At 45.5% G+C, this 27901-nt stretch overlaps 1 protein-coding gene across 4 annotated transcripts in view; it reads left to right on the top strand.

Moving 5' to 3' along the window:
• The window catches only part of PATL1 (PAT1 homolog 1, processing body mRNA decay factor), a 155473-nt gene that overhangs the window by 7887 nt on the left and 119685 nt on the right, over positions 1-27901 (top strand). For all 4 annotated transcript variants that reach the window (XM_073563152.1, XM_073563150.1, XM_073563151.1 and 1 more), the window contains exons 2-3: positions 12834-12924; positions 14545-14735. In XM_073563152.1, the coding sequence (XP_073419253.1) occupies positions 12834-12924; positions 14545-14735 (282 nt within the window). The remainder of the gene's footprint in view (positions 1-12833; positions 12925-14544; positions 14736-27901) is intronic.

The raw sequence follows: 27901 nt of genomic DNA, 5'->3' as shown, positions 1-27901 counted from the left end.
TTTTCCACTAAGGCTTTTGTGGATTCAGGAGCAGCTTTGAATCTGATGGATTTGGACTTTGCTAAACGTTGTGCTTTGTCCATGACGCCTCTGCGGACGCCTATTCCTTTGAGGGGTATTGATGCTACTCCTTTGGTGGAGAATAAACCTCAGTTTTGGAGCCTGGTGATAATGCGAGTTGCCCCAGACCACCAAGAAAATTGTAAATTTTTGGTGCTGCATAGTTTGCATGATACTATTGTTCTGGGTTTTCTCTGGTTGCAAACTCATAATCCAGTTTTGGATTGGAAATCTGGGTCTGTGGTGAGTTGGGGTTGTCAGTGTGTCCTTAGGGATGCTCCTGTTTTCTCCACCTCTCCTCAGTCTCATGATATTCCTGATTATCTGGCCAATTTTTCTGATGTATTTAGTGAGAGCAAGTCTGCATCTTTGCCTCCTCATAGGAGTTATGACTGTGCAATTGAGTTGATGCCTGGGTGTATATTTCCCAAGGGTCGGCTTTTCAACTTATCAGTACCCGAACATGATGCTATGCGATCCTATATTAAGGAGTTGTTGGAGAAGGGTCATATTAGACCATCCTGGTCACCTTTTGGTGCTTTTTTTTTTTTTTTTTTTGTGGCCAAGAAAGATGGTTTATTAAGATCGTGTATTATCGTTCACTTAACAAGATGACGGTTAAATATCAGTACCCGTTACCGCTGATGTCTGATTTATTCTCCAGAGTTAAGAGTGCCTGCTGGTTTACTAAGCTTGACCTCAGGGGGGCGCATAATCTTATTCGCATCAAGCACGGGGATGAATGGAAGACAGCGTTTAATACTCCGGAGGGACATTTTGAGTACCTGGTGATGCCTTTTGGGCTCACTAAAGCCCCTTCTGTCTTCCAGTCCTTTATGAATGATATTTTCTGAGACTTTGTGGGTAAGTTTTTGATCATCTATCTGGATGATATTTTGTCTTTTCTAGTGATTGGGATTCTCATGTGCAACATGTCCGGACTGTGTTCCGGATTTTGAGGGAGAATTCCTTGTTTAAGGGATCGAAATGCCTCTTTGGTGTACAGAGGATTTCATTTTTGGAATTTATCTTGTCTCCGTCGACTATTGAAATGGACCCAGCCATGGTACAGGCCATTTATGATTGGGTTCAGCCTACTTCTTTGAAGGCTCTCCAGAAGTTTTTGGGTTTTGCTAATTTCTATCGTAAATTTATAGGTAATTTTTCTGGTATTGTCAAACCACTGACTAATCTGACCAAGAAGGGCGCTGATGTGCTGAATTGGTCTCCTGAGGCTGTCTCAGCATTTCAGGAGCTTAAGCGGAGATTTACTTCAGCTCCAGTTTTACGGCAACCTGATGTCTCACTTCCATTTCAGGTGGAGGTAGATGCTTCTGAGGTTGGTGCAGGAGCTTTTTTGTCCCAAAAAGACCCTGTGACTTCTAAGATGAATCCCTGTGCCTTCTTTTCTCGAAAGTTCTCCCCATCTGAACGCAACTATGACGTGGGGAATCGGGAATTGTTGGCCATGAAATGGGTATTTGAGGAATGGAGACATTGGTTGAAGGGAGCTAGACATAAAGTTGTGGTCCTCACTGATCACAAGAATTTGATTTATCTGGAGTCGGCCAAACGCTTGAATCCTAGACGGGCTAGATGGGCCTTGTTTTTCACGCGTTTTAATTTTGTGGTCTCTTTTCTTCCGGGCACTAAGAATGTTAAGGCAGGCGTCCTTTCTAGGAGTTTCTTTGCTGATTCTCTTAATGTGACTGAGCCTACTACCATCCTAGGTGAGGGGGTAGTTCTTTCTGCCATTTCGCCCGATTTGAGACGCGCCCTGGAGGAATTTCAGGAGGCTAAACCTGAGCGTTGCCCTATGGGAAAATTGTATGTTCCTGACCAGTGGAGAAAGAGAGTGATGTCTGAAGTCCATTGCTCCGCATTGGCTGGTCATCCAGCTATCGTTGGTACCAGAGATTTGGTGAGTCGGTCTTTTTGGTGGCCCGCCTTATCTCGTGATGTCAGGAATTTTGTACAGTCCTGTGGGACTTGTTCTCGGTCTAAACCCTGTTCTCATTCTAGTGGGTTGCTGATGCCCCTGCGGGTGCCCAAGAGGCCATGGACCCATATCTCAATGGATTTTATTTCTGATCTTCCTGTCTCTCAGAGAATGACTGTTATCTGGGTGATTTGTGATAGATTTTCGAAGATGGTCCATCTTGTACCACTCCCAAAGTTGCCATCTTCCGCTGAGTTGGTGCCCTTGTTTTTACAACAGGTGCTTTGGTTACATGGGATTCTTGAGAACATTGTGTCGGACAGAGGAGTCCAGTTTGTTTCCAGATTCTGGAAAGCCTTTTGTTCCAATCTGGGAATTCAGTTATCCTTCTCCGCGTTTCATCCCCAGACCAATGGGCAGACTGAGAGAACATACCAGACCTTGGAGTCTTATTTGAGATGTTTTATATCTGCTGATCAGGATGATTGGGTCTCATTTTTGCCCTTGGCCGAATTCGCGCTGACCAATAGAGCTAGTTCTGTCACCCTTTTTCTGTAATTTTGGGTTTCATCCTCTATTTTCTTCAGAGCAAGTGGAATCTTCATCCTGCCCAGGTGTGGACACTGTGGTTGAGAGAATGCAGCAGATATGGGACCAAGTGGTGGATAAGTTGTCACTCCCTCAGGAAAAGGCCCAGCGATTTTCCAACTGGCATAGGACCATTGTTCCCCGGTTTAAAGTGGGTGATATGGTTTGGTTGTCGTCTAAGAATATTCCTATGAAGGTTGCATCTCCAAAATTTAAGCCAAGATTTATTGGACCTTAAAAGATTTTGGAGATTCTTAATCCTGGTCCTTTTCGATTGGCTCTTCCAGTTACGTTCAAGATCCATAACGTATTTCACAAATCACTGTTGAAGAGGTTTGTTGAGCCAGTAATTCCTATGGCAGCACCTCCTGACCCTGTATTGGTTAAAGGCAATGTGGAATATGAGGTAGAGAAAATATTGGATTCTCGTTTGGTTAGACGGAGACTCCAGTATTTGGTCAAATGGAAGGGTTATGGCCAGGAGGCTAAGTCTTGGGTCTCTGCCTCTGATATTCATGCCAATAGATTGGTTTGTGCTTTTCACCGGGCCCATCCTGATCGGCCTGGTGGCGTGGATGAGGGTTCGGTGACTCCTCCTCAAGGGGGGTACTGTTGTGAATGCATTTTCTGGTCTACCAGTTGAGTTCTCCTTCCAGGCTCCCTCTGGTGGTAACAGGAGGTAGTGAGGTTAATTTAATTAGTAGAGATCTGCCACCTGATGAGGATAACGATTGGATCTCTGGAATCTCAGACTGGATTTAAGACAGCCGACGCCCTGTGCTGGTGATTCCTTCTGGCTTTTCAGGTCTTGGTTTTCAGCTCTGTTCCAGGCATCTCAAGCTAAGTGTTTACTGCTAATGTTCACACTTGATTTTGTTGGTCTATTCAGTTTTTTGTGTGGTCAGCCAGCCCTGGCTGGGGCTGTGCTGAATTTCCACTCTTATTTATCTGTATTTGCCAATTTGCTTTTTGTCCCTTATTAGATTGGCCTCTTTTTTGCTCTGTCTCAGAATATTTCAGAGTGCTGATATAGTGGGAGAAGTCTAGTGTCTTCAGGGTTAATTTTGTTATCAGAAGTGTTGGACATTATTTTTGTAGGGTTTTTTGGGCAGATTGCAGACAGTGTCTTTCCTTTCTAGTTAGTTTGGGCCCCATCGTTTGCTCAGCCTAATTTCCTGCCTGTGTTTGTGTTTTTCATCTTGTTTCACCGTCAATACATGTGTGGGGGCTGTCTATTCCTTTGGGGTCTGCTCTGGGGCAGTTGGTTTTCCCCTTTTCTTGCTTTAGGCTTATTTAGTCCTCCGGCTGTGACGAGGTGTCTAGATTCATCGTAGGAACGCTCCACGGCTGCTGCTAGTTGTGTGGTTAGGATCAGGGATCTGCAATCTGCATAGTTACCAACCTCTCTGGTTTTCTGTGACTTGGCTTGTTTAGTTTTCCTCCTCGGTGACCCATTCATAACACCACTCCTCTTTGCGCATTAGGGATGATTCGTTCCGACTTCCCCTTAATAGAGCTTATGGTTGATTCTGCCCCTACCGACAGCATGTATGTATACAAAGAGGATATGAGACCATGGGGGCCCTGCTATTTAAGGATTCCTATCAGAGGTAAAGATGAAATCAGGGCTGTGGAGTCGGTAAGCCAAACCTGCGACTCCGACTCCTCAATTTCCCTTACACCGACTCCAACTCCGTCTCCACGACTCTGACTCCGACTCCCACTCCCACATATATTGCTTGTATTTAAGTGAAAAATTTATTGTAGTACAATGTGAACATCAGACATTTAATCATTTCTATGATCCAATAATCAAGATATTTAGAACATAATATCTATTTATTGGAATACAACTTTAGAACACAAAACTGTAATTGTAAATATGTAATACACTGTATACATGTATACGGTACAGACCAAAGTTTGGACACACCTTCTCATTCAAAGAGTTTTCTTTATTTTCATGACTATGAAAATTGTAGATTCATTCTGAAGGCATCAAAACAATGAATTAACACATGTGGAATTATATATTTAAAGTGTGAAACAACTGAAAATATGTCTTATATTCTAGATTCTTCAAAGTAGCCACCTTTTGCTTTGATTACTGCTTTGCACACTCTTGGCATTCTCTTGATGAGCTTCAAGTGGTAGTCACCAGAAATGGTCTTCCAACAGTCTTGAAGGAGTTCCCAGAGATGCTTAGCACTTGTTGGCCCTTTTGCCTTCACTCTGCGGTCCAGCTCACCCCAAACCTTCTCGATTGGGTTCAGGTCTGGTGACTGTGGAGGCCAGGTCATCTGGCGTAGCACCCCATCACTATCCTTCTTGGTCAAATAGCCCTTACACAGCCTGGAGGTGTGTTTGAGGACATTGTCCTGTTGAAAAATAAATGATGGTCCAACTAAACACAAACCGGATGGAATAGCATGCTGCTGCAAGATGCTGTGGTAGCCATGCTGGTTCAGTATGCCTTCAGTTTTGAATAAATCCCTAACAGTGTCACCAGCAAAGCACCCCCACACCATCACACCTCCTCCTCCATGCTTCACGGTGGGAACCAGGCATGTAGAGTCCATCCGTTCACCTTTTCTTCGTCGCTCAAAGACATGGTGGTTGGAACCAAAGATCTCAAATTTGGACTCATCAGATCAAAGCACAGATTTCCACTGGTCTAATGTCCATTCCTTGTGTTCTTTAGCCCAAACAAGTCTCTTCTGCTTGTGGCCTGTCCTTAGCAGTTGTTTCCTAGCAGCTATTTTACCATGAAGGCCTGCTGCACAAAGTCTCCTCTTAACAGTTGTTGTAGAGATGTGTCTGCTGCTAGAACTCTGTGTGGCATTGACCTGGTCTCTATTCTGAGCTGCGGTTAACCTGCAATTTCTGAGGCTGGTGACTAGGATGAACTTATCCTCCGCAGCAGAGGTGACTCTTGGTCTTCCTTTCCTGGGGCGGTCCTCATGTGAGCCAGTTTCTTTGTAGCGCTTGACGGTTTTTGCCAATGCACTTGGGGACACTTTCAAAGCTCCCAATTTTTCGGACTGACTAACCGTCATTTCTTAAAGTAATGATGGCCACTCGTTTTTCTTTACTCAGCTGCTTTTTTCTTGCCATAATACAAATTCTAACAGTTTATTCAGTAGGACTATCCCCTGTGTATCCACCAGACTTCTGCACAACACAACTGATGGTCCCAACCTCATTTATAAGGCAAGAAATCCCACTTATTAAACCTGACTGGGCACACTTGTGAAGTGAAAACCATTTCCGGTGACTACCTCTTGAAGCTCATCAAGAGTGTGCAAAGCAGAAATCAAAGCAAAAGGTGGCTACTTTGAAGAACCTAGAATATAAGACATACATTATTTTCAGTTGTTTCATACTTTTTTGTTAATTATATAATTCCACATGTGTTAATTCATTGTTTTGATGCCTACAGAGTGAATCTACAATTTTCATAGTCATGAAAATAAAGAAAACGCTTTGAGAAGGAGTGTCCAAACTTTTGGCCTGTACTCTGTGTGTGTGTGTGTACACACGTACACACACACACACACACACACACACACACACACACACACCTCGGCCAAGATAAAGCCTAGATCCTCAGGCTACATTCACACTATGGGCGTAGCCAGGATCAAACCTAGGGGGGGCAGAATTTCATACTGCACACCTCAGCTGCTGCAGAACCTCATACTTCACACCCCTACACTTGAAAATAAAGCCTGCACCTTAAGAAGATGTGATGAATGCAGTCTATTTATTCCAACTATCAGTTGATGTTGATGTTACTGTAGACGAGCAATGCCTGTCCTGGGCGTCCATTTGGGCAGCTATGAGGTGTACCTGACTGGTGCTAAAAAAAAAAAAAAAAAAAAAAAAAAAAAAGGAGTGTTAGTCTGTGTGCTATCTGGCTTTCATTCTTTTTGGTACAGATATGATATGGATAAATGGATATATAGAGCAGATTTCTAATCTGCTTTTGCTTTTGAAAACATTATCTATGAGCTCAAAAACCTTTCAGGTGATGCAGTTTTTTTTAAGGCTGATCTGCTTTTGCAACTGAAAAAACGTATCCTCAAAAAACGCAGGAAAAACGTGTGTGAATGTAGCCTTAGATCAGGAATAGAACAGTCATTTATAGGACATTTCATAACTTTCTCAAATTCCTATGAAAAAATATTCAGCATATTCTGCATTGAACTACTGTACCCAATTTATTATATATTTTAGGAGTCGGAGTTGGTCCATTTTATTCCGACTCCACCAAAATGAGCACCGACTCCACAGCCCTGGATGAAATAGTACGGTCCACACCCCTATCCCTCATGTGATTGAAGAGTCGATCTCAGCTGCAGATAACGAAAACATTGAGATCTCGGACTATCATGTGCGACCTGTAATTGTTCAAAAGACTTTAAGATCCCCTGGTCATACAAGTCTCCCAATGAAGAGATGCCACACTGAATCCAAAAAACGGTGGATGGGTGATCCAACAACCCCGGAAAGTAGTTATTCCAGAGGGGCATTTCAGCTATAAAATCTTTAAACCAAATTACGTTCTTGATTTGTCTCCATATTAATCGTGCCAACCGGAGCAGGGGTAGCAGACGTGGGACATGAGTTTTCTCCAACTCGTGGAACCCCAATGGGCAATCTGCTTGTGCAGCGTGAAACAAGTGACTTTCAGAATTGGGAAGGCAATTACCCGGCATCCATCCACTCAAGGCTTTAGCCTGCCCGGCCAAGTAATATAGGAAAAAATCTGGCAACGCCGCCCCACCTTCCTTCTTTGGTCTTTGTAAAGTGGACAATTTAAGTTTGGGCGTAGTTTTCCCCCATATAAAGGACGTGACCAGGGAATTGAGATGTACAAAAAAGGACCTGGGCAGTGCAACCGCACTGTGCTGAAGGGAGTAGCTGAATTTAGAGAGCAGTATCATTTTAATCAGGTTAGTACGTCCAGCCACAGATAATGGGAGCCTACTCCAGGATGCAAATTTAACTTTAACTAGTTCCAGCAATGGGTGGACATTAAGTTGCAGATCAAGCGTACTATTGTGAGATATGTGAATGCCCAAATATTTAAAACTAGATACAATAGACAGCGAGGAGAGAGCCTCCAGCTGGGGCATGGGAAAGGGGTAAGGCCTGTTTCACACATCGTTTTTTTTTTTTATAGCTCAGTTGAAATCTGCCAAAATGGCGGAAAACGGATCCGTTGGCGGATTGAGACAAACGGGTGTCACCGGACCGTTATTTTGACGGACCCGGATAAGGCATAAATTTAAAGGAAACCGTGCCTAGAGAGAGACAGAATCCGTGTTTTTTAGCAACACGGCGGATTTTGACTGATGGTGACAGACGGATGTGTGAAAGAGGCCTAACAGCGCAGACTTTTCCCAATTTATATGTAAACCTGAATATTTACTAAATCTATCTATAAGGGATATCACCTGTGGCAAATTTCCTCAACATCATTCAAGATTATCACCATATCATCGGCATAAAGGCCTATGGTATCCACCCGACCTGCTATATCTATACCTTGGATGTTAGGGGAAGACCTTATACGTATTGCTAGTGCCTCAATCGCAAGGGCGAGGGCCGGGGAAAGAGGGCAACCCTGAGGGGTTCCTCTATGTAATGAGAGAGATTCAGATATAGAGTTATTTACTATAATACGGGCCTTAGGTTTCATATATAATATTTTGATCCATGTTATAAATTTATTGCCAAACCCATACCTTTGCAAACATGCGGCGAGGAAAGGCCATTCAAGAGAGTCAAAAGCCTTGGCAGCATCTAACGATGCCAGTGCCCATTTATTGTCTGGCATTAGGGAGCTATATTGGACTATTGACTGGACTCTTCTGATATTGATGGAAGTACTTTTACCAGGCATAAAACCCGTTTTGATCAGGATGTATAAGGTTCAATGTTATTGAATTCAGTCTGGTAGCTAGGATCTTGGTGAAAATTTTATAGTCCACATTCACTAACGAAATGGGGCGATAGGATCCACATTCCAAAGGGTCCTTCCCCTCCTTCTGAAGCACTATGATGTTAGCCTCATAAAAGGACTCGGGCATAGAATTCCCCTAAATACCTTCACCAAAAGTGGCGTCAATATTTCCCAGTACTTCCTATATAATTCAACAGGAAACCCATCCGGTCCAGGGGCCTTCCCAGAAGCCATGTCTGTCATAGCATTTTCTATGTCCTCTGCGGTGAACACAGTGTCCATAAGGGCCCGCTGCTCAGGGTCTAATGTGGGGAATGACACATCTGACAAATAGTCTAAACACCCCAAAGTGTCAAACTCACTTTTAGATTCATATAGTGACCTATAGTAATCCTGAAAACAGCCAAGAATCTACTCAGTCGAAGACGCCAATATACCATCCGCCCTACGAATCTGTAATATTGTGTTGGAGGTGTTATGTTGGCGAACCAGATAGGCCAAAAATTTGCCCGTCTGGTTCCCCAATTCGAAATAGGATTGACGGGTAAAGAATAGTTTATGCTTAGATTTAGTGTCCACATACTGAGTATATAACCTCTGGGCAGCCAGCCACTCATTCCTGTTCCCACTGGTTTAGTTAGATATATATGTAGCCTCTGAGTCTTTTTAGTCGTTGCTCCACCTCATCATCCTTTCCTGAGGTTACCCGCTTAATATATGAGATCGCGGAGGACAAACAGCCCCTCAGGTATGCCTTAAGGGCATCCCAAAGTAAATTAATATCCTGAGGTTCTGGGTGGGACGCGATGAAGCAATGCAACTGAATAATCGTCTTGTTAGGAGGACCCATTAATTTTAAGCAGAAAGGATTCAACCTCCAAGCTATCGCATTGTTTTAGTTGCACATATTTGAGTTTAAGGATGACGGGACTATGGTCTGAAATGCCCCTACTTCCATGTTCTATATCTGCCACCCACATTGCCAGACCACTAGAACCAAATATGTAGTCTATGCGTGATAGAGAGCATTTAGTGGACGAGTGGCAGGTATATTCCCTTAACTCAGGATGAAGCACCCTCCACAAATCCAACCACCTGCCACCCCCCATAAATAATGACGGGGTTGTAGTGGGTGGAGAGGACCCCCCAGTCACTCCGTCATCCAGCCTCAATTTATCAAGGCAGTTGTTAATGACCATGTTAAAGTCTCCCATACAATTAACATCAGCGTCTGGGTAATTAAGGGCAAATCCCATTGCCTTCTGCAGAATGGATATACGGGCCGGGGGGGGATTATAGATACCTAAGACCACATATTTCCTGGTGTTTATCAATGCATGGACAAAAAGTGACCCTCAGGGTCCCTCCCAGTCTCCCTAGCTTCCCATCTGACATCTTTATGTACCAACAGTGAGACCCCTCTCGAGTAGCTGGTGTGGAATGTATGGGCAGACCATTGTATCCAAGGCTTCTGTAAGCACCTCGCTGTATCCCTAGTCAGGTGCGTCTCCACCAAGGCCACAATGTGAGGGCGATAATGTCTGACCTGTGAGAAAACCTTGATCTTTTTTCGAGGAGTTTTTATACCCCTGACATTCCATGTCATGCATATCAACTCAGACCCCATGTTTTACTCTGTTGAATATGGTGCATAATATTCCCGGGCAAAATTTAGAGACATCACCTAGAGACTGAAGCTGTTGTCGGCTGCGGTTACTACCTAAAAAATACAAAAAATCACTACGGCAAAAAAGCAAAGTAAACGTAAATAAACAACGCGGGAGCAGAGTCCTGTACTCCCATCACAAAGCAAACTAGGGGATACCATCACTGAGCTCAGTGTCCGATATTGTTGGTATCTTGGACGCTTTCGCGTAGAGCTCCAATCAGCCGAGTAATAGAAAAAATACCAACTAGCCATAGATACGTTAGGATTCCTTTGCAGCAGACCCTTTGTGAGAACGTAGCCACTCCGCCGGATCTGTAAAAAATAAAGTAGAACCCTCATGGACCACCTGGAGCCGGGCCGGGTAAATCATCGAATACATAACATTCCTCTCCCATAGATGTCTTTTGACCTCCGTATACTGTGCCCGTTGTTTCTGGAGTTCCATAGAGAAGTCTGGGAAAATTGAAATCGTGGCATTGTTGAATTTGATAGGACTCTTTTGCCACGCCAGACGCAAAGCCACATCTCTATCCCTGCAGTTGAGGAGACGTGCCAGAAAAGGTCTAGGTGGGGCTCCAGGAGGAAGAGGCCTAGTGGGGACCCTGTGAGCCCTTTCCGCAAAGATTGGGGAGAATTCATCTCCCAAAGTGGTTTTGAGTCAATCTTCTAGGAATTGCTCCGGGTGTTGTCCTTCCGAGCGCTCCAGTAGACCAATAATTCGGATATTCCGACGCATTCGATTCTCCAGGTCATCTGCTTTTTGCCTTCACGCATTCATAGAGCCTGCCACTTTCTTTAGTTTAGCTTCCATGGGTGTGATAGTGTCCTCCACCTGGGACACCCGTGTCTCCACCTCCGTAATGCGACCCTTCATGGCTTGCATGTCTTGTCGGAGGCGTCCCACCTCAGTGTGCATGTCCTCTATCTTCCCAGACAGGGATGTCCTGGATAAGGTGATAAGCAGGCGTCTGAACAACTTATGCAGCCTAAGGGTTAATTCCTCCTGCTCACTGTCCTCCCCACCCTCAGAGGGGCGGTTCTTACGCTGAGCCTGTGAGGGATGATTTTTAAGAGATCTTGAAACTCCAGCATGGTCTATTCTGGCATATTCCTTCAGCTTTTCAGCCGCTGTTCCAGACCCCTTGGAACGACTCATTTTAATAGCAAAAGGGCACAACTGGATATCAGAAACATTGCACCCCGGGGTCCCCCGAATCAAGGTTAGACGGAGCAAAATTATCAGATGGTGGCTGCAGGGCCCCAGGAGCCAGCACAGACCCGCAAAGTCACACAGGGAGGTAATGTCCAGCCCCGAGCAGCAGATAGAGACCCACAGCTCCACACAGGATAGCAGTCAGAGAAATCCAAGCCCCTATAGTAATGGTGCCGGCAGTCCAGGTGATGTAGCAGAGAAGGGACGCGGGTCCCAATTTTTCAGGGCACACCGCTTGTCCCTCACAATAATTCAGGGTAGCCGCTCACCGTTTGTCAGCGCTGCAGCAAGTGAGCCCGGCGCCGCGTCTCCACAGTCAGAGCGCGCGCCTCCAAGATGGCCGCCGTCCCGTGCAGGCCCCGCCGGCCGCCCCGGTCTTCACAGTCACAGACTCCCAGGAGTCCAACCCCGCTCTCCCGCGGGGGTCCCGGGGCGCCACAGAGTCCCGAGGGGTCCGTGGACCAACAAATGTGCCGCAGGTGTAAGGGTCCGCTGGCCGAATGGCAGGAGCTCTAGCCAGGTGCGTCCTCACTCTGTCTCTACATAGCCACGCCCCCAAAACGGTGGATTTTGACTGATGGAAACAAACGGAAATGTGAAACAGGCCTTATGTAAACCATGAGAGTCGCCACCCCAGTAAGAGCATCAGGCACTCCCAATGCGACTGAATAGAAACCAAGCCAGAAGCTCCAGTGCAAGTAGGTGCAAGTTTGACTCCAATGGCATTGGGTGGTTTTAACCTAAATGCTGTGTTCATCTGTTTGTAAACAGATTAAAATAGGGATCAGTTTAGGATTCAAAAGGGCCAACTCTATTTATTAAACTGAACCAAATGATCCAGTTAACCAAAATGAGTTAGACTGCTCACCATTAACCAAGAACATGTACAAAGATAAAAAGGTATGTCATTTAGGGGTTGAGGAGCCTTGTCGCATGACTAAACCCTCATTCAGATGTCCATGATCTTTCTAATATACGGTATATAAAAAGACAGTGGTTCATCATTGTTTGGAAAACAGGTGAATTCCAGCAGGAATTCACCTGTTTTCTGATTATCTCTTCCGAGGCTGCTCAGCCCAGTCCGTGCAGGATCAGGCACTTGGAACTACAACAAATATGGGTGAGCTGATGAACTTTTTCTGTCTTCATCATTGTTTGGCCTGTATGTCAGCTTTCACTATCAGTTTCATCAGTTATTTTTTTTTTTTTCATTAATTAAAAAAAAAAAAAAAAAAAAAGCTGCAAAGCTTCTCCTGTCCATTATGTTAATCACAGACTTGTATAGGTAATTTTGACTGTTCTTTCTTTAATGCTGAACGGTCAGGTTAGGAGGCAGGTACTAGAATACACTCTTACTTGTACCATGCAATTGACTGAACTATATTTTCCTTTTTAGTCTCTCGAGGATGGTGATGGCTTTCCTGACCTTGAGGAGGATGAGGACATTGACCAGTTTAATGATGATACATTTGGAGCTGGAGCAATTGGTGAGCTGGATCTGACTACAGACTGTATTGTTCATGCCTCATTGAGAGGATTGGTGGTTAAACATCTGCTTTGGAAAACTGGTGATTTAATAGAATAAATAGCACAGAGCATGAGGTTAATTTCTTATTGTGACTTGTGGTCAACTGTCCTATGTGTTTATTCTTGCCCTTTGGAGCAGATGTCATTGATGCATTTTTGAGAAATACATACATTTCTCTGCACTGCTGCCACATCAGCTTTTTGTAGCCTTCTCCATCATTGTGGGATGAAATTTGGTTTAGAACCAAGACACAAGGAACGTCCATAAAATGTCAACAATTACCAAAATAGTTGTGCCAGCAGGAATTTTGTATGGACACTGGCACCTGGGATTTGTCTAGTCCTCATGTAAGAACATGCAGTAGGTAATCAATACAAGTAGGATGTCATCTACTTAATCAGTATAGCTTCCCTTATTTCAGTTTTTTGGTACAATATTTGAACTCTCACATTAATGAGAAACTCCATTTTTAGTGACTGTGGCCTCCCAAAACCTAAATGAGAAACTCCATTTTTAGTGACTGTGGCCTCCCAAAACCTAAAAATTGTTTGTATTAGTAAATATGCTAGTAATGCAGATAAATAAAACAAATTTACAAGTCTGGGAACTCAAATTCTGAAACAAATGTGTGCCTAAATTGGTTTATGGGGTGATTTTACTTTTATTGCTATTGTATAGGAAATACCAGGACTTGAGTTAAATGGTCCTTCCAGGCATACCCTCTCCTGGATCCGTCATTGGGCTTGGAGAAGTGCAACCACATGATACCTGCGTGTCGTATGGTCGCCTCAGCAGCTTCACCTCCCAGTCTACCGTCACCATGCCATAATACAGTGTGACTAACTACGGTTCAGATAAACCTGATTATGCAGACTTCAATGGATGGCCACCCATTTGACTCTTCCCCTGCCTTGTATCCCTTTGCAGGGGTAAGGCCTCTTTCACACTTCAGTTTTTTACAATCCGTCACAATCCGCCAGGTTTTGAAAAAAAAAAACGGATCCGCAATTTTCTTTTGAGGATCCGTTTTTTTCCCCATTGACTTCCATTATTGGCGGATTGTGACGGATTGGCGTCCGTTGCATCCGTTTTTTTTGCGGATCCGCCAGAAGTTGCTGTCCGTCACCATCCTCAAAGATTTCAAAACTGAGCTTGCAACGTTTTATATTTAGTCCGAAATTCTTTCTGGGTGCCGGACAAAAAAAATCTCTATCTCTATCTCGGCGGATTTTGACTGATGCAAAAAACTGAAGTGTGAAAGAGGCCTTATGCATTCCTTTTTGAAGCATCTCCTGTATGTGATTGATGCTAGATAATCTGATTACTGCTGAAGCTTCATATTAAGAAGTTGATGTTTTCTTGGGACAACAAACTTAAAACGTTCTGTTGTTTCAATAAGCTTAGGTTCTTCTGATGGCCGATGCATTGAGAAACAAAAATTCCTTTGTAGTGAGTCTGAAAAAGACTCAGTAGCCGGCTAACACATGTCTTGCTTTTAATGTACTGTCCACTTTATTCCACTATTTTACTGCCAAGACAGCTACTGAATGAACCTGCTCAATTGCTCTTTTCTTTGCAGATGATGACTGGCGGGAGGAACATGACCGTCTGGCAGAGATAGAGAAGATCCCATCTTCTCACCTTTTGGCCAGAAGTATATCTCCTATTAATGACCCATTGGAAGAGCAACAAGAAGAGCTAGAGCACAGTCTTAATCAGCTTGTGAAGGAGATAGAAGAGCCATCCCTCCCTCGTGGGACACGGACTCCGGTAATTAATAGGATTTCCCTCTGACAAAAATGGAAAAACTAAACAATCATGTAAAGACTAACTGCATTGATTTGAGTGTCGGTATACCCATTTTTGTTTGTGTCATTGGGAGAAATGGGCATCTTGAGTAGCCTCCTTCCACTGTGGGGCTGACCCTAGCCACAAAAGTGTTTCCCTTACTGACTCATCCACTCTTGCAGCACTACATTTTTAGCTTATCAGTAGGTGGTAGGGGTGGTCTGCTGTCTTGCAGGACTTTTTTTATATTTTTTTTTCTTGCAGGATTTTTATATATATTTCATGGTAGTTTTTTTTTCTCCCTTCATATGGAAGCTGGGTCTCACAAGGTGTCCTTGTTATCCTCCTTCCTGTACAGGAGTGCTAATGTCAGCTCCAGTGTGCCGAGACCATGCTAAAAAAAGGCAGATAAAAGCAGCAAAATTTTCCTGTCCACAATGTCCAGGGGTGACCCAGATTCGAGCATACTTTCCATCAGTTCTGCTTCTCACAAATTGAACGATGATAAAAAGACTGGCACTGTAGGTACAGCCAAAACACATAATTAAGTGTTTATTATTTGATCTGATGGAATAAACCTTGAAAAACAACTTTAATACACGCGAACGCCTGTCTTTCTATAATTGTTTATAAATGGTACACCATCCCTTGTTGCAAGCACTGCAATTTCAAGATTGCCGACTGAATTTATTTATGGTCTTACTGAAGGGGGTGACCTTGCTGGTCTCAACTGGAAGCTCAGGAGAATAGAATTCAAGGAAAGTGAAGATCCAAATCCTTCTTTATCCCACATCCTGAAGCTCAGTAATGCCTAGACCTGGGTCATGTTTTGGCAGCAGAATCCTCCATCACTGACTCCTGCTAGCGTCTTTTCTGTTTCACGGTGCCATTGTTTTTTACAGGCTTTTCCCCTTACCAGACTGCATTCCTACATACTCTCTTCCTGGTATGGAGACAGCCTACTTTTCTTTCCACGGCCTATTGTTTCGCATATCTTATTTTGATGACGATTCCTCCCTTCCCAATAGTCCCTGCTTGACCGATAAATAGCCTCTTTGGCCAGTTACCATTGAGGGTAAGCTTTTATTAAATCTTCTGTGTCCTCCATCTACACAACTACTCAGGATTATTTTTCCACCTCTTAGCAGCTCCTTTACTTTTACAGATCGATACTTAACCCATTAACGACTGCCGACGCGCCTTTTAACAGCAGCAGTCAAGGATGCTTGTTCTTCAGCTCTGCTTTTTAACGGTGCTCAGAAATAAGTTTCTTGCACCCCGGAGAACATGATTCCGGGCTGTTTTTTTTTTTTTTTTTTTTATCTACCTCAGTTTTGCAACCACCCTTATTGACGGAATAATGACGACCGCAACAAAAAGGTCACATTTCCCATTTATTTCTCCTCTGATGTGATGCAGCACATCAGAGGAGAGAGAAATGGGGTCCCACGAGCCCCCGCTCCCCCCCCCGTACCTGCGATGTCCCCTGTTCCTTCCGGCTGCATCCCCTGGCCCTTGGCGTCTTCTTTAAAAAAAAATGGCGCTATGTGCCCACTGAGATCTGCTGATCACTGTGATAGACCCTACCACAGCGATCAAAATAAAAAAAATAGTAAATCAAACCCTCTTTATCACCCACCCTTAGTTAAAAATAATAAAATAAAAAAGATGTATGTATTTCCATTTTTTCGTTATGGTTGATGTTATAGTTGGGGTTATATCTAGAATTAGGTTTGGGTTAGGTTTATAGGTGGGGTTAGGGTTGGGGCTAGGGCTTTGTTAGGGTTGGAGTTAGAATTGGAGGGGAGGGTGTTTGAACTGTTTAGGTACATCAGGGGGTCTCCAAACACGACATGGCGCTCTTCATTGATTCCAGCCAATTTTGGGTTCATAAAGTCAAACTGTGCTCCCTCCCTTCTGAGCCCTGCTATGCACCCAAACAGTAAGCGTACGTGCACACGCTGCGGATACCGCTGCATTTCCGCAGCGGTTTTGGCCGCTGCGGACCCGCAGCAGCTTTAGCTGCGGTGTACAGTACCATTCTAATGAATGGGAAATAAAAACCGCTGTGCCGACGCTGCGGAAAAATCCGCGCGGATTTGCTGCGGTTTTGAATCCGCAGAAAGAATTGCATGTCAATTCTTTCTGCGGAAACCGCTGCGGGTTCCTATCTTCACCATTGTGGAGATAGTGAATCCGCAGATAATCCGCAGGTCTTTGGACCTGCGGATTATCTGCGGTTTTTGCAAAATCCGTGCGGATTAATCCGCAGCGGAATCCGCAGCGTGTGCACGTACCCTAACTCTCCCCCACATATGGGTGCATACTCTGGAGAAATTGCACAACAAATTTTGTGTTTTATTTTCTCCTGATACCCTTTTGAAAATAAAAAACTTAGGCTGTGTGCACACGCTGCGGATTGTCCTGCGGATTTTCCCACACAGATTTGTCAAAAACCACAGGTAAATCCGCAGGTCAAAAGACCTGCGGTTTTTCTGTGGTTTTCCCCTGCAGTTTGACACCTGTCATGGAGCAGGTGCCAAACAGCAGTGGAATCCGCACAAAGAATTGACGTGCTGCTGTTTTGAAACCGCAGCAAATCTTCGCGGAAAAATCTGCACTGTCTGCACAGCGGTTTTCATTTTCCATTGATTTTAATGGTACTGTAAACTAGAAACTGCTGCAGATCCGCAGGATCAAAACTGCTGCGGATCCGCAGCAGAATCAGCAGCGTGTGCACACACCCTTAGGTTGCAAAGTAAATTTTTTTTTTTGTGAAAAAAGTAAAATGTTCATTTTTTTCTTTCCACATTGCTCTAGTTCTTGTGAAGTACCTGAGGGGTTAATACACTTCTTGAGTGTGGTTTTGCGCTTCTTGAGGGGTGCAGTTTTTAGAATGGTGTCAGTTTTGGGTATTTTCTGTCATACTGACCCCCTATACTCATTTCCAATGTGAAGGTGGTCCTTAAAAAAAAAAATAAATAAATAAATAAAAAAATGCAATGTAAATTTTGTTGGAAAAATGCGAAATTGCTGGTCAACTTTTAACCCTTATAATGTCCTAACAAAAAAAAAAAATTGTTTCCAAAATTGTGCTGAGTGCTGTGGTAAATTGTGCTATGGTAAATTTTAGTTAAGTTTTTTGTGCGATATGACTCTGATTTAAGGGCACAAAATTAAGTTTGAAAATTGCTACATTTTCAAAATTTTTGCCACATTTTCATTTTTTTCATAAATAAACACAAGTCACATCGAAGAAATTTTACCACCAACATGAAGTACAATATGTCACGAAAAAACGGTCTCAGAATCAGTGGGATCCGTTGAGGGTATGTGCACACACTGCGGATTCTGCTGCGTTTCCGCAGCGTTTTTGGCTCTGCAGAAACGCAGCAGATTTTGCTGCGTTGTACAGTACCTTTATTTCCTATGGAAATAAAAAAAAGCTGTGCACATGCTGCGGATTTTTCCGCGCGGTTTTGCTGCGGTTTACAATCCGCAGCATGTCAATTGTTTGGTGCAGAAACGCTGCGGTTTTACACCTCATCCATTATGAGGTGTAAAACCGCAGGGCAAAACCGCAGAAAAAACGCAGATAATCCGCAGCTAATCCGCAGAAAAACCGCAGCACTTTGTCCTGCGGATTTCCTGCGGTTTTCTCTACAAAATCCGCAGAGACTAAAAACTACGTGGGAACATACCCTGAAGCGTTCCAGAGTTATAACCTCAGAGTGACAGTGGTCATAATTTAAAAAATTGGCTTGGTCATTAATGTGCAAGCCACCCTTGGGGGTAAAGGGGTTAATGCTAGGTTTCCTCCTTTGTGATGATGCTGTGCCAAGCCATTACTAGAGCTGACTTCAGTTGTTGCCTGTTTCTGGATCTTTCTGCCTTAAGCTGTATTAACTCGTGACTCTGTTGCATAATATTTCACTTCTTTGACTCAAAACATACTGTATAAGCAACCCAAGAGTTTGCTGCTGTACTGTAAAGCACTGTCAAATCAACATTGCTATATTTGGTTGAATATGAGCAGAAGGTATACCCCTGTACACTTCAGGATTCATACGACTGCGTCTGTCTTCAGTCAAATCACCAATAAACACTAGTAATCCTAATGCCAGTGGAAGGGTCCATCTACTAGAGTCATCTTGTAAGCGGTGAAAACAACCATCATCGGTGCAGTAGGAAAGATCGATAGGCTTGATGAGATCAGGGTTTTGATTTTGCATATCTCCAAAGGGGAGACTGTTAAGGATATTTTTTTGATTGTGAAGATGTACAAAAATAGACGCTTGCAGACAGAATGGACACTTTACTGAATATGTATAAGAATCACAGATATTAAAGTGTGTGCGTTCATACTGCCTGTACTATGTTTTACAAAGGTTTTGGTGCGCTTTTGCTCATGAGCCGTTCCAAGCCACCTCTCATACTTTTATTCCCATCGTTCTGGTACAGGTTGATCTTAGTTTTAGCTGTCCAAATAGTGCTTTTCCAGAAGAAAGATTGTTTCTTTATCGCCTTATTGGGGGACACAGAATACCATGGGTGTATGCTGCTGCTGCTAGGAGGCTGACACTATGCAAAACAAGAAAATTAGCTCCTCCCCGGCAGTATACACCCACCGACAGGCACCAAGCACCTCAGTTTGTGCTTAGTGTCTGTAGGAGGCGGACCGGGATATCCCCAGATCCGCATTTAATCCTTTTCTTTTCAGGTTTTTGTTGTGTTTTTTAATGATTTCCCCTTTCTTTTTCAGATACAGCATCAGGAAATGGGATGTGAGTTCATCCTGCTTTTCCTATTAATGCGGCTGAGCGAGCAGTGTGGTGTCACCCACATCGCAACTCTCAGGACCGCAGGCAGGACCTTCCCCCATCACCCTCGGGTGCTATGGGCTTATAACGGTGGCCGGTCCTAGCCGAGTACCCTCCTCACCCCTCTCCCGGGACAGGGCTGAGAGGAAGACGGCAGTCGCCAGCGGTGACGTTTCCCCTACCATGGCCGTCTTCTGCACCATCCGGACATAGTGCGGGTACTGAGGATCGTTTCTCCCAGCGGCCTGCTGGCTATCGTGGGCCCCTGCGGTCATCCTCCTCAAGGACGTCAGGTAAGCAGATCCAGATGTCCCCTCCAGCCCCGCTCTCAAATATGGCCCCTAGCCCTGCAGCGTTACAGCCAGTACTGCGCTGTATTAAAATAGCCACGCTATCAGGATCAGTACCTTTTTGAATTTCCCGCCAGTTTTCCTTCTCCAAGCGCTGTTAGACGCGCTTTTCATCGGGGGGTTCAGCGGTGGCCACCACAGGCAGCATCCTACCCGGTGGCTGCCCTGTCCCTGTGACTTTCCTATCCCTGTGGCCTCCCGGTCTCTGTGGGTCCTGTCCCTGTGGTTTCTTTGCTTCGGGCGCGCCGTCGCTCATGAGGGCAGAGGGAGCACTTTCACTTTCGTTTAAAAAAAAAAAAAAAAAAGTTAAGGAAGCTTCTCCCCTCTCCCTGCGCGCACTTTTACAGCATATCACAGGGCTGCTTTCACTTCAGCCCTGTCAGTGGGACATTTACCGCTCCCCCTCCTCGGTCCTCTCCCAATCAGGGCTTGGCGATTAAGCCCCGCCCATCGCTAGCGTCTCTTCCTGCCTCTCTCTTCACAAGTTTTCTTTCTGGGGGACACAACGCTGGTTTTTCTGCACCTGAACCTCGGTAGGCTCGGCGCTGCTTTAGCTGACGCTAGAATTAGCTCCCATCCGCAGTTCCACATCAGGCAGTGTTTCTACCCCTTTGACATATGCCCAATCCTGCAGGGGCTCTCTGCTCTAGGACCCACTGTTATTCACTACGCTTGCGCGCGGCGTAAAAAGAAGTGGGTATCAGGTCAGTCGTCTCCCTTCTGTCCGCCCTGCAGCCCGTCCTCCATGTCTGCCCCTCAGGAGCACTCCGAGCCCCGGGTTGAGAGCACCCCACCCCCTGAGTGGGTCGTGGCGGTCTCAGTCGGTCTCTGATCTCAAGAAAGTGTCTCAATCTCTGGTCCAGGTCTTAGTGGTTACCCCAGCTATCTGCAGCCACCTGTGCGCCGACCTCCTCTCACGGTGAGTCGCCAGCACCTGACCGCGACCCTCAGACGGACAAGCCGGGTAGGGGCTCTAGGAAGCGGGTCCTGTCTGGCTCTTCTTCCAGTTCGCAGGGTCCCTCTGCTTCTCCCAGGCTACGCTCTTTGTCTCCATCCTCAACAGACGATCCTAGGTCAGACGATGATTCCCAATCTGCATCTGACTCAGAAGCGGACAACATAGCTAGAACTCGGGATATGGTAGATAGTCTCATATCGGCTATATTCCAAACTCTCAAGATAAAGGAGGATAAGGCACCCCCTCAGGAATGCCCTGTTTCCTTTAAGAAAGCGAGGCCTCCATCTCGAACCTTTCCTAATCACAAAGAGTTCGACACTTCCTTAGCCAATCACTGGCAACATCCTGAGAAACGTTTTTCAGGCCGCAAGTACTCAGATGTACTATATCCCTTCGATGCAGATCTAGTCACGAAATGAACCAAAGCTCCCGACGTAGATCCACCAGTTTCTCGGATTTCCTCTAAGACAGTTCTTTCCCTTCCGGACGGAGCTTCTCTTAACGATCCAACAGATAGGCAAATAGAGTTGTTGGCTAAGTCAATTTTTGAGGCATCCGACTCTCCCCTCTGTCCTATCTTTGCCTCCGCTTGGGTGGCGAAGGTCATTTCAGCTTGGGCAAAGATTCTGCGCAAACGCATTTCAGCAGCAGCCCCTCAGGACGAGCTGGCGGATTTAGCAGACCAATTTAGTCAGACGGGCAAATACCTTTTGGCTGCCTCCTTGGACGCGGCTGGGTGCGTAGCAAGAGCTAACAGCAACATAATAGCCATACGCCGCTTTCTTTGGTTGAAGTCGTGGAATGCAAATCTCGGATGCCACTGGTGGAAAGAGCATTTCCCTTCCCCAGTCCCGTCCTAAGAGGTTCTTTAACAGGAAGGCTTCTCTGCCATTTAGGTCCTTTCGCCCCTCCTCTCCCGCAGAAGGTTCATCCCAGCAGTACCGGCATCCTGCTTCCAGAGACCGGAGAAAGCCTTCTTATAAGCCAGCTCCCCGCTGGAGATCCAGAGGTCAGCCCTCCAGGTCTTCAGGCTCCCGATCCGACAGATTTTCATCTAAGTGACGGGTCACCCCCACCTGGAAATCTTTCCAGGGTGGGAGGCAGACTTTCCTCTTTCAAAGACGCATGGTTATCCATTATCGACGACGCTTGGGTCAGGGAAATCATCACATCCGGATACAAAATCGAGTTTTCTTCTCCCCCAGTCGCTTCTTTCTGTCTCGATCCCCAAGACAGCGATCACAGATTCCAGGGTTCCTTCAGGCCGTCTCCTCCCTCCTTTCCGCAGGGGTCATCGTTCCCGTTCCTGCAAACGAACGTTTTTTAGGGTTCTACTCGAATCTCTTCGTAGTCCCGAAAAAGGACGGCTCTCTTCGTCCAATTTTGGACCTCAAGTTCCTCAATAGCGACGTGAAGATCCGGAGAGTTTCTCTGTTCTGTGGACATACAGGATGGCTACCTCCACATCCCCATTTCTCTGCGGCATCAGAGATACCTCTGCTTTGCGATTCAGGACAATCACTATCAGTTCACGGCCCTCCCCTTTGGACTAGCCTCCGCTCCCCGTGTCTTTACGAAGGTGATGGCAACAGTCACGGCCATCCTTCGATCCAGAGGGATTCTTATCATCCCTTGCCTGGACGATCTCCTGATCAAGGGTTCGTCCCGCCAAGACTGTCTTCACAGTCTTCAGATAACCCTGGATGCCCTCAGCCGCCTCGGATGGATAGTCAACGAGGAGAAGTCCATCCTGCGCCCTACCCAACGTCTGACCTTTTTGGGCATGGAGTTCGACACGAACCTAGCCCGGGTGTTTCTACCGAGGGACAAGTTTTCAACCCTTTCCAAAAGGATCCAGCCTCTACAACGCTCGAGGATCAAGTCCCTTCGGTCCTGCATGAGGGTCCTGGGGAAGATGATAGCTTCCATGGAAGCAGTGCCCTTCGCACAATTCCACTCTCGCCCTCTCCAACTATTCCTCCTGTCAGTCTGGGACAGACCTCGTTTTCTCTGGACCGCCCCATTCTTCTTCCGCTCAGGGTCAGACAATCGCTGACTTGGTGGACATTGCCGGCGTCAGTTCTCCGTGGAAGGTCTTTTCTTCCGCTTCGGTGGCAGGTCTTCACCACCGATGCCAGTCTCCTAGGATGGGGGGGCGGTTTACCATCAGAAAACGGCCCAAGGGCGCTGGAACGCCTAGGAGACTCTCCTGCCCATCAACCTTCTGGAGATCAGGGCAATCCTCCTTGCTCTCCTTCGTTGGCAGCATCTCCTTGTAGGCAAACCAGTCCGCATTCAGTCAGACAACGCCACGGCTGTGGCGTACGAAAACCACCAGGGCGGTACTCACAGCAGGCAGGTAATGTCAGAAGTGGCAAGGATCCTGCGCTGGGCAGGGCGTCACGTTCCGGCGATCTCCGCTGTTCACATTCCAGGGGTGGAAAATTGGGCAGCCGACTTCTTGAGTTGCCAAGGTCTAGCGTCAGGCGAATGGTCCCTTCATCCCACAGTCTTCAGTCAAATATGCCAGCGTTGGGGCACCCCGGACGTCGATCTCATGGCATCTTGGATGAACAACAAAGTTCCTCACTTTGTAGCCAGGTCCAGGAATCCTCTAGCCGTCGGTTGCGACGCCCTAGTAATTCCGTTGTCCCAGTTCCAGCTGCCTTACCTTTTCCTTCCCTTGCCCTCATTCCTAGAGTGGTCAAAAAAGATAGAGGGCATTCCAGTCATCCTAGTGGCTCCAGACTGGCTGAGACGCCCTTGGTACGCGGAGTTGGTGAACATGCTCGTGGACGTCCCACGAAGGCTTCCAGACCGTACAGATCTTCTCTCGCTAGGCCCTCGTTACCACCAGCATTCTCAGTCTCTGAGTGTAACGGCATGGCCGTTGAGGATGCAATTCCGAAGGATTCAGGGTTTTCCAGCCGGGTCATTCAGACCATGATCAAGGCTCGGAAGCCAGCTTCCTCCCGCATTTACCATAGGTACTGGAAGGCCTTTTTCCGTTAGAGTGATAACGAGGTTCTTCCACTGTCATTCTCCATTCCATCCATTCTTCATTTCCTCCAATCTGGTTTGGATGCGGGCCTATCCCTCAGTACTCTCAAAGGCCAGGTGTCTGCCCTAGCAATCCTCTTCCAGAAGGATCTAGCTTCCTTACGCAAGTGAAGACTTTTCTCCAAGGAGTCGCCCATGTGGCTCCTCCTCATCATTCTCCGATAGATCCATGGGATCTCAATCTTGTTCTTGGTGCCCTCCAGTAGGCACCATTCGAACCAATCCAGGACATCCCTCTGTCTTTCATGGCAGGTGTCTTTTCTAATCGCCATTACTTCCATCAGGAGAGTTTGAGCTGGCGGCCTTATCCTGTCGTTCTCCGTACCTTATCCACCAAGATAAGGTTGTTCTCAGGCCTTCCAAAGGTGGTATCTTCCTTTCACATTAAAGAAGATATCGTCCGTCCATCATTTTGTCCTACGCCTGCTCTTCCTCTGGTAAAGTCACTCCACAAACTGGACGTAGTGAGAGCCTTGCGTGTTTACCTTGCCAGGACCGCTTCTCATTTCTGAGGGTTGCCGGAAGGGTTTTCCGGCCTCCAAATCCACAATTGCTCACTGGATTCGGTCTACCATCCTGGAAGCCTATCGACTTCAGGAGAAACGGCCCCCTCCGGGAGTGAAAGCCCACTCCACCCGGGCTGTTCGGGCTCCTTGGGCTGTGCGACACCAGGCTTCGGCCTCACAACTTTGCAGGGCCGCGACCTGGTCGTCTTTGCACACCTTTGCGAAGTTCTACAGGGTTCATACCCAGGCCTCGTCTGATGCAGCTCTTGGTAGGAAGGTTCTGCAGGCGGCGGTCGCGCACCGGCCAACCTAAGCCCTTCCTTCTGTCGTTCCTTTTATTGCTGTTCCCACCCTCGGGACTGCTTTGGAACGTCCCATGGTATTCTGTGTCCCCCAATAAGGCGATAAAGAAAGAGGGATTTTGGGTTCTTACCGTAAAATCTTTCTTGGAGCCTTCATTGGGGGACACAGCACCCTCCCTGTTTAAGTTGTACCGTGCTGGGTCTTTGGGTCCCTTGTTGGGTTGGTACATATGTTCATTGTTTTTGGTTGCTTCTCCTACTGCTTTTTCACCAACTGAGGTGCTTGGTGCCTGTCGGTGGGTGTATACTGCCGGGGAGGAGCTAATTTTCTTGTTTTGCATAGTGTCAGCCTCCTAGCAGCAGCAGCATACACCCATGGTATTCTGTGTCCCCCAATGAAGGCTCCAAGAAAGAGATTTTACGGTAAGAACCCAAAATCCCTCTTTTCTTTAGATGGCTTTTTTTTTTTTTTTTGCAAAGTCTGATCTGGCTTTTCTATTTTTAAGGCTGATTAGTGGTATGCACCTTAAGGTGAACCCTCCGCATTTGCTCTCATGAAGGCTTCTCCTTATGGTAGACTTAGAAACTGATACACCTGCCTCATGGTGAGTGTGATTCAATTGGGTGGATGTTGTGGATGGGGCTTTTCTTGACCATGGAAAGGATTCTGCTACGAGGGGCGCCTGAAAAGTTCGAGGCCCACCCATGAAATCTTTTTTGCATGGTCTTGTTTTGCAATGCAATGTTATTTAGTTAGTTGAATGGTCTCATGAGCAATCTGAATTTATTTTGATTTTTTTTTTTTGTTTCCGTTACAGCATTTTAAAGTTGGGTCGCAAGGCTGAAATATGGAAATGGAGAAGTTGGCAAAGTTTACACCGGCTGTTGCAATGGCTGCAATTCCACCTAGGTGCTTTCATCTGTGGGAATAGGTGGTAGTCCGAAGGAGCCAAATCAGGGGAATAGGGTGGGTGCTGAAGCAGTTGGAAACCACAGGAGTGAATTGCAGCCATTGCCACAGCCGATGTGTGAACTTTGCCAACTTCTCCATTTCCATATTTCAGCCTTGCGACCCAACTTTAAAATGCTGTATCGGAAAAAAAAAATCAAAATAAATCCAGTTTGCTCATGAGACCATTCAACTAACTAACATATTGCATTGCAAAACTAGACCATGCAAAAAAGATTTCATGGATGGGCCTCAAACTTTTCAGGCGCCCCTTGTATCATCCACCAATGTTATTTTCCGTTAATGTCCAGGTATTTTGGCGTTTACAAGCTCACCAGTAGTTTTTCTTTCTTCCTTTGAGAGCTCCTTTGACCACATGTTGTAGGTTCACAGCAACAGCTTCCAAATGCAAATACCATACTTGGAATCGGCTCCAGACCTTTTACCTGCATAACAGATGATGGATTAATGAGGAAATGGCCCATTCAGCCTGTTAGAGCTTTTGAAAGAATTGTCCAATTCCCCTTTGGTTCTTTTAAAAAGATGCAGCTATATATTAAAGAGCTGTAAAGATTATGCTCACATCTATGTAAAAAAGGTGGCTGAAATTCTCAGCCAGAAAAGCGAGTGTCATGCGGTTTTTTTTCCCCCTCACCTAGTGTCCTTATAAAAGCGTATTCAGTCCCTATGCAATGTGTTTTTAACATCACTTTTAAATACAGTAACTTTGTAATTTCAAGTTAGTTTTCGTACTAATAAAACATTCTTTTATTCAGATAGTTGATGGTAAGAAATGTCAATGAGATATATAATTAGTACAGTGCGTGAGTAACATAGTAACATAGTAATTAAGGTTGAAGGGAGACTTTAAGTCCATCTAGTTCAACCCATCCTATCCTAACTTGCCCTAACATGTTGATCCAGAGGAAGGCAAAAAACCCCATGTGGCAAACGGTAAGCTTCACATTGGGGAAAAAAATTCCTTCCCGACTCCACATACGGCAATCAGACTAGCTCCCTGGATCTACGCAACACTAAGGAAACTAGTGTATATACCCTGTAATATTATACTTTTCAAGAAAGGCATCCAGTCCCTTCTTAAATTTTAGTAGGGAATCACTCATTACAACATCATATGGCAGAGAGTTCCATAGTCTCACTGCTTTTACAGTAAAGAATCCGCGTCTGTTAGTATGCTTAAACCTTCTTTCCTCCAGACGTAGAGGATGCCCCCTTGTCCCCGTCACAGGTCTAAGAGTAAAAAGATCATTAGATAGGTCTTTGTACTGTCCCCTCATATATTTATACATTGTAATAAGATCACCCCTAAGCCTTCGATTCTCCAAACTAAATAACCCCAAGTGTAATAACCTGTCTTGGTATTGCAGACCCCCCATTTCCCTAATAACCTTGGTCGCTCTTCTCTGCACCCGCTCCAGTTCAGCTATGTCTTTCTTATACACCGGAGACCAGAACTGTACACAGTATTCTAAGTGTGGTCGCACTAGTGACTTATATAGAGGTAAAATTATGTTCTCCTCATGAGCATCTATGCCTCTTTTAATGCATCCCATTATTTTATTTGCCTTTGCAGCAGCTGCCTGACACTGGCCACTAAATGTGAGTTTGTCGTCCACCCATACACCCAGGTCTTTTTCAGTGACAGTTTTGCCCAGTGTTTTACAATTAAGCACATAATTATACATCTTGTTCGTTCTACCCAAGTGCATGACCTTACATTTATCCCCATTATAGCTCATTTGCTGTTTATCAGCCCAAGCTTCTAGTTTACATAAATCCTCCTGTAATATAAAATTGTCCTCCTCTGAATTGATTACCCTGCAGAGTTTAGTGTCATCTGCAAATATTGAAATTCTACTCTCTATGCCCCTTACAAGGTCATTAATAAATGTTAAAAAGAAGCGGGCCCAAAACTGACCCCTGTGGTACCCTACTGCTAACCGTGACCCAGTCCGAGTGTGCTCCATTAATAACCACCCTTTGTTTCCTATCCCTGAGCCAGCTCTTAACCCACCTACACATATTTTCCCCTATCCCCATTGTTCTCATTTTATGTATCAACCTTTTGTGTGGCACTGTATCAAAAGCTTTTGAAAAGTCCATATACACCACGTCCACTGCATTCCCTTGGTCCAGTCCAGAACTTACCTCTTCATAAAAGCTTATCAGATGAGTCTGACAG

This window comes from Dendrobates tinctorius, unplaced genomic scaffold (genome assembly GCF_039654945.1).
Source record: "Dendrobates tinctorius isolate UK_male_01 unplaced genomic scaffold, ASM3965494v1 ptg000382l, whole genome shotgun sequence".
NCBI classification, from domain to species: domain Eukaryota; kingdom Metazoa; phylum Chordata; class Amphibia; order Anura; family Dendrobatidae; genus Dendrobates; species Dendrobates tinctorius.
The sequence above is the reverse complement of the archived record's forward strand: the minus strand, read 5'-3'. Positions and strand labels throughout refer to the sequence as shown.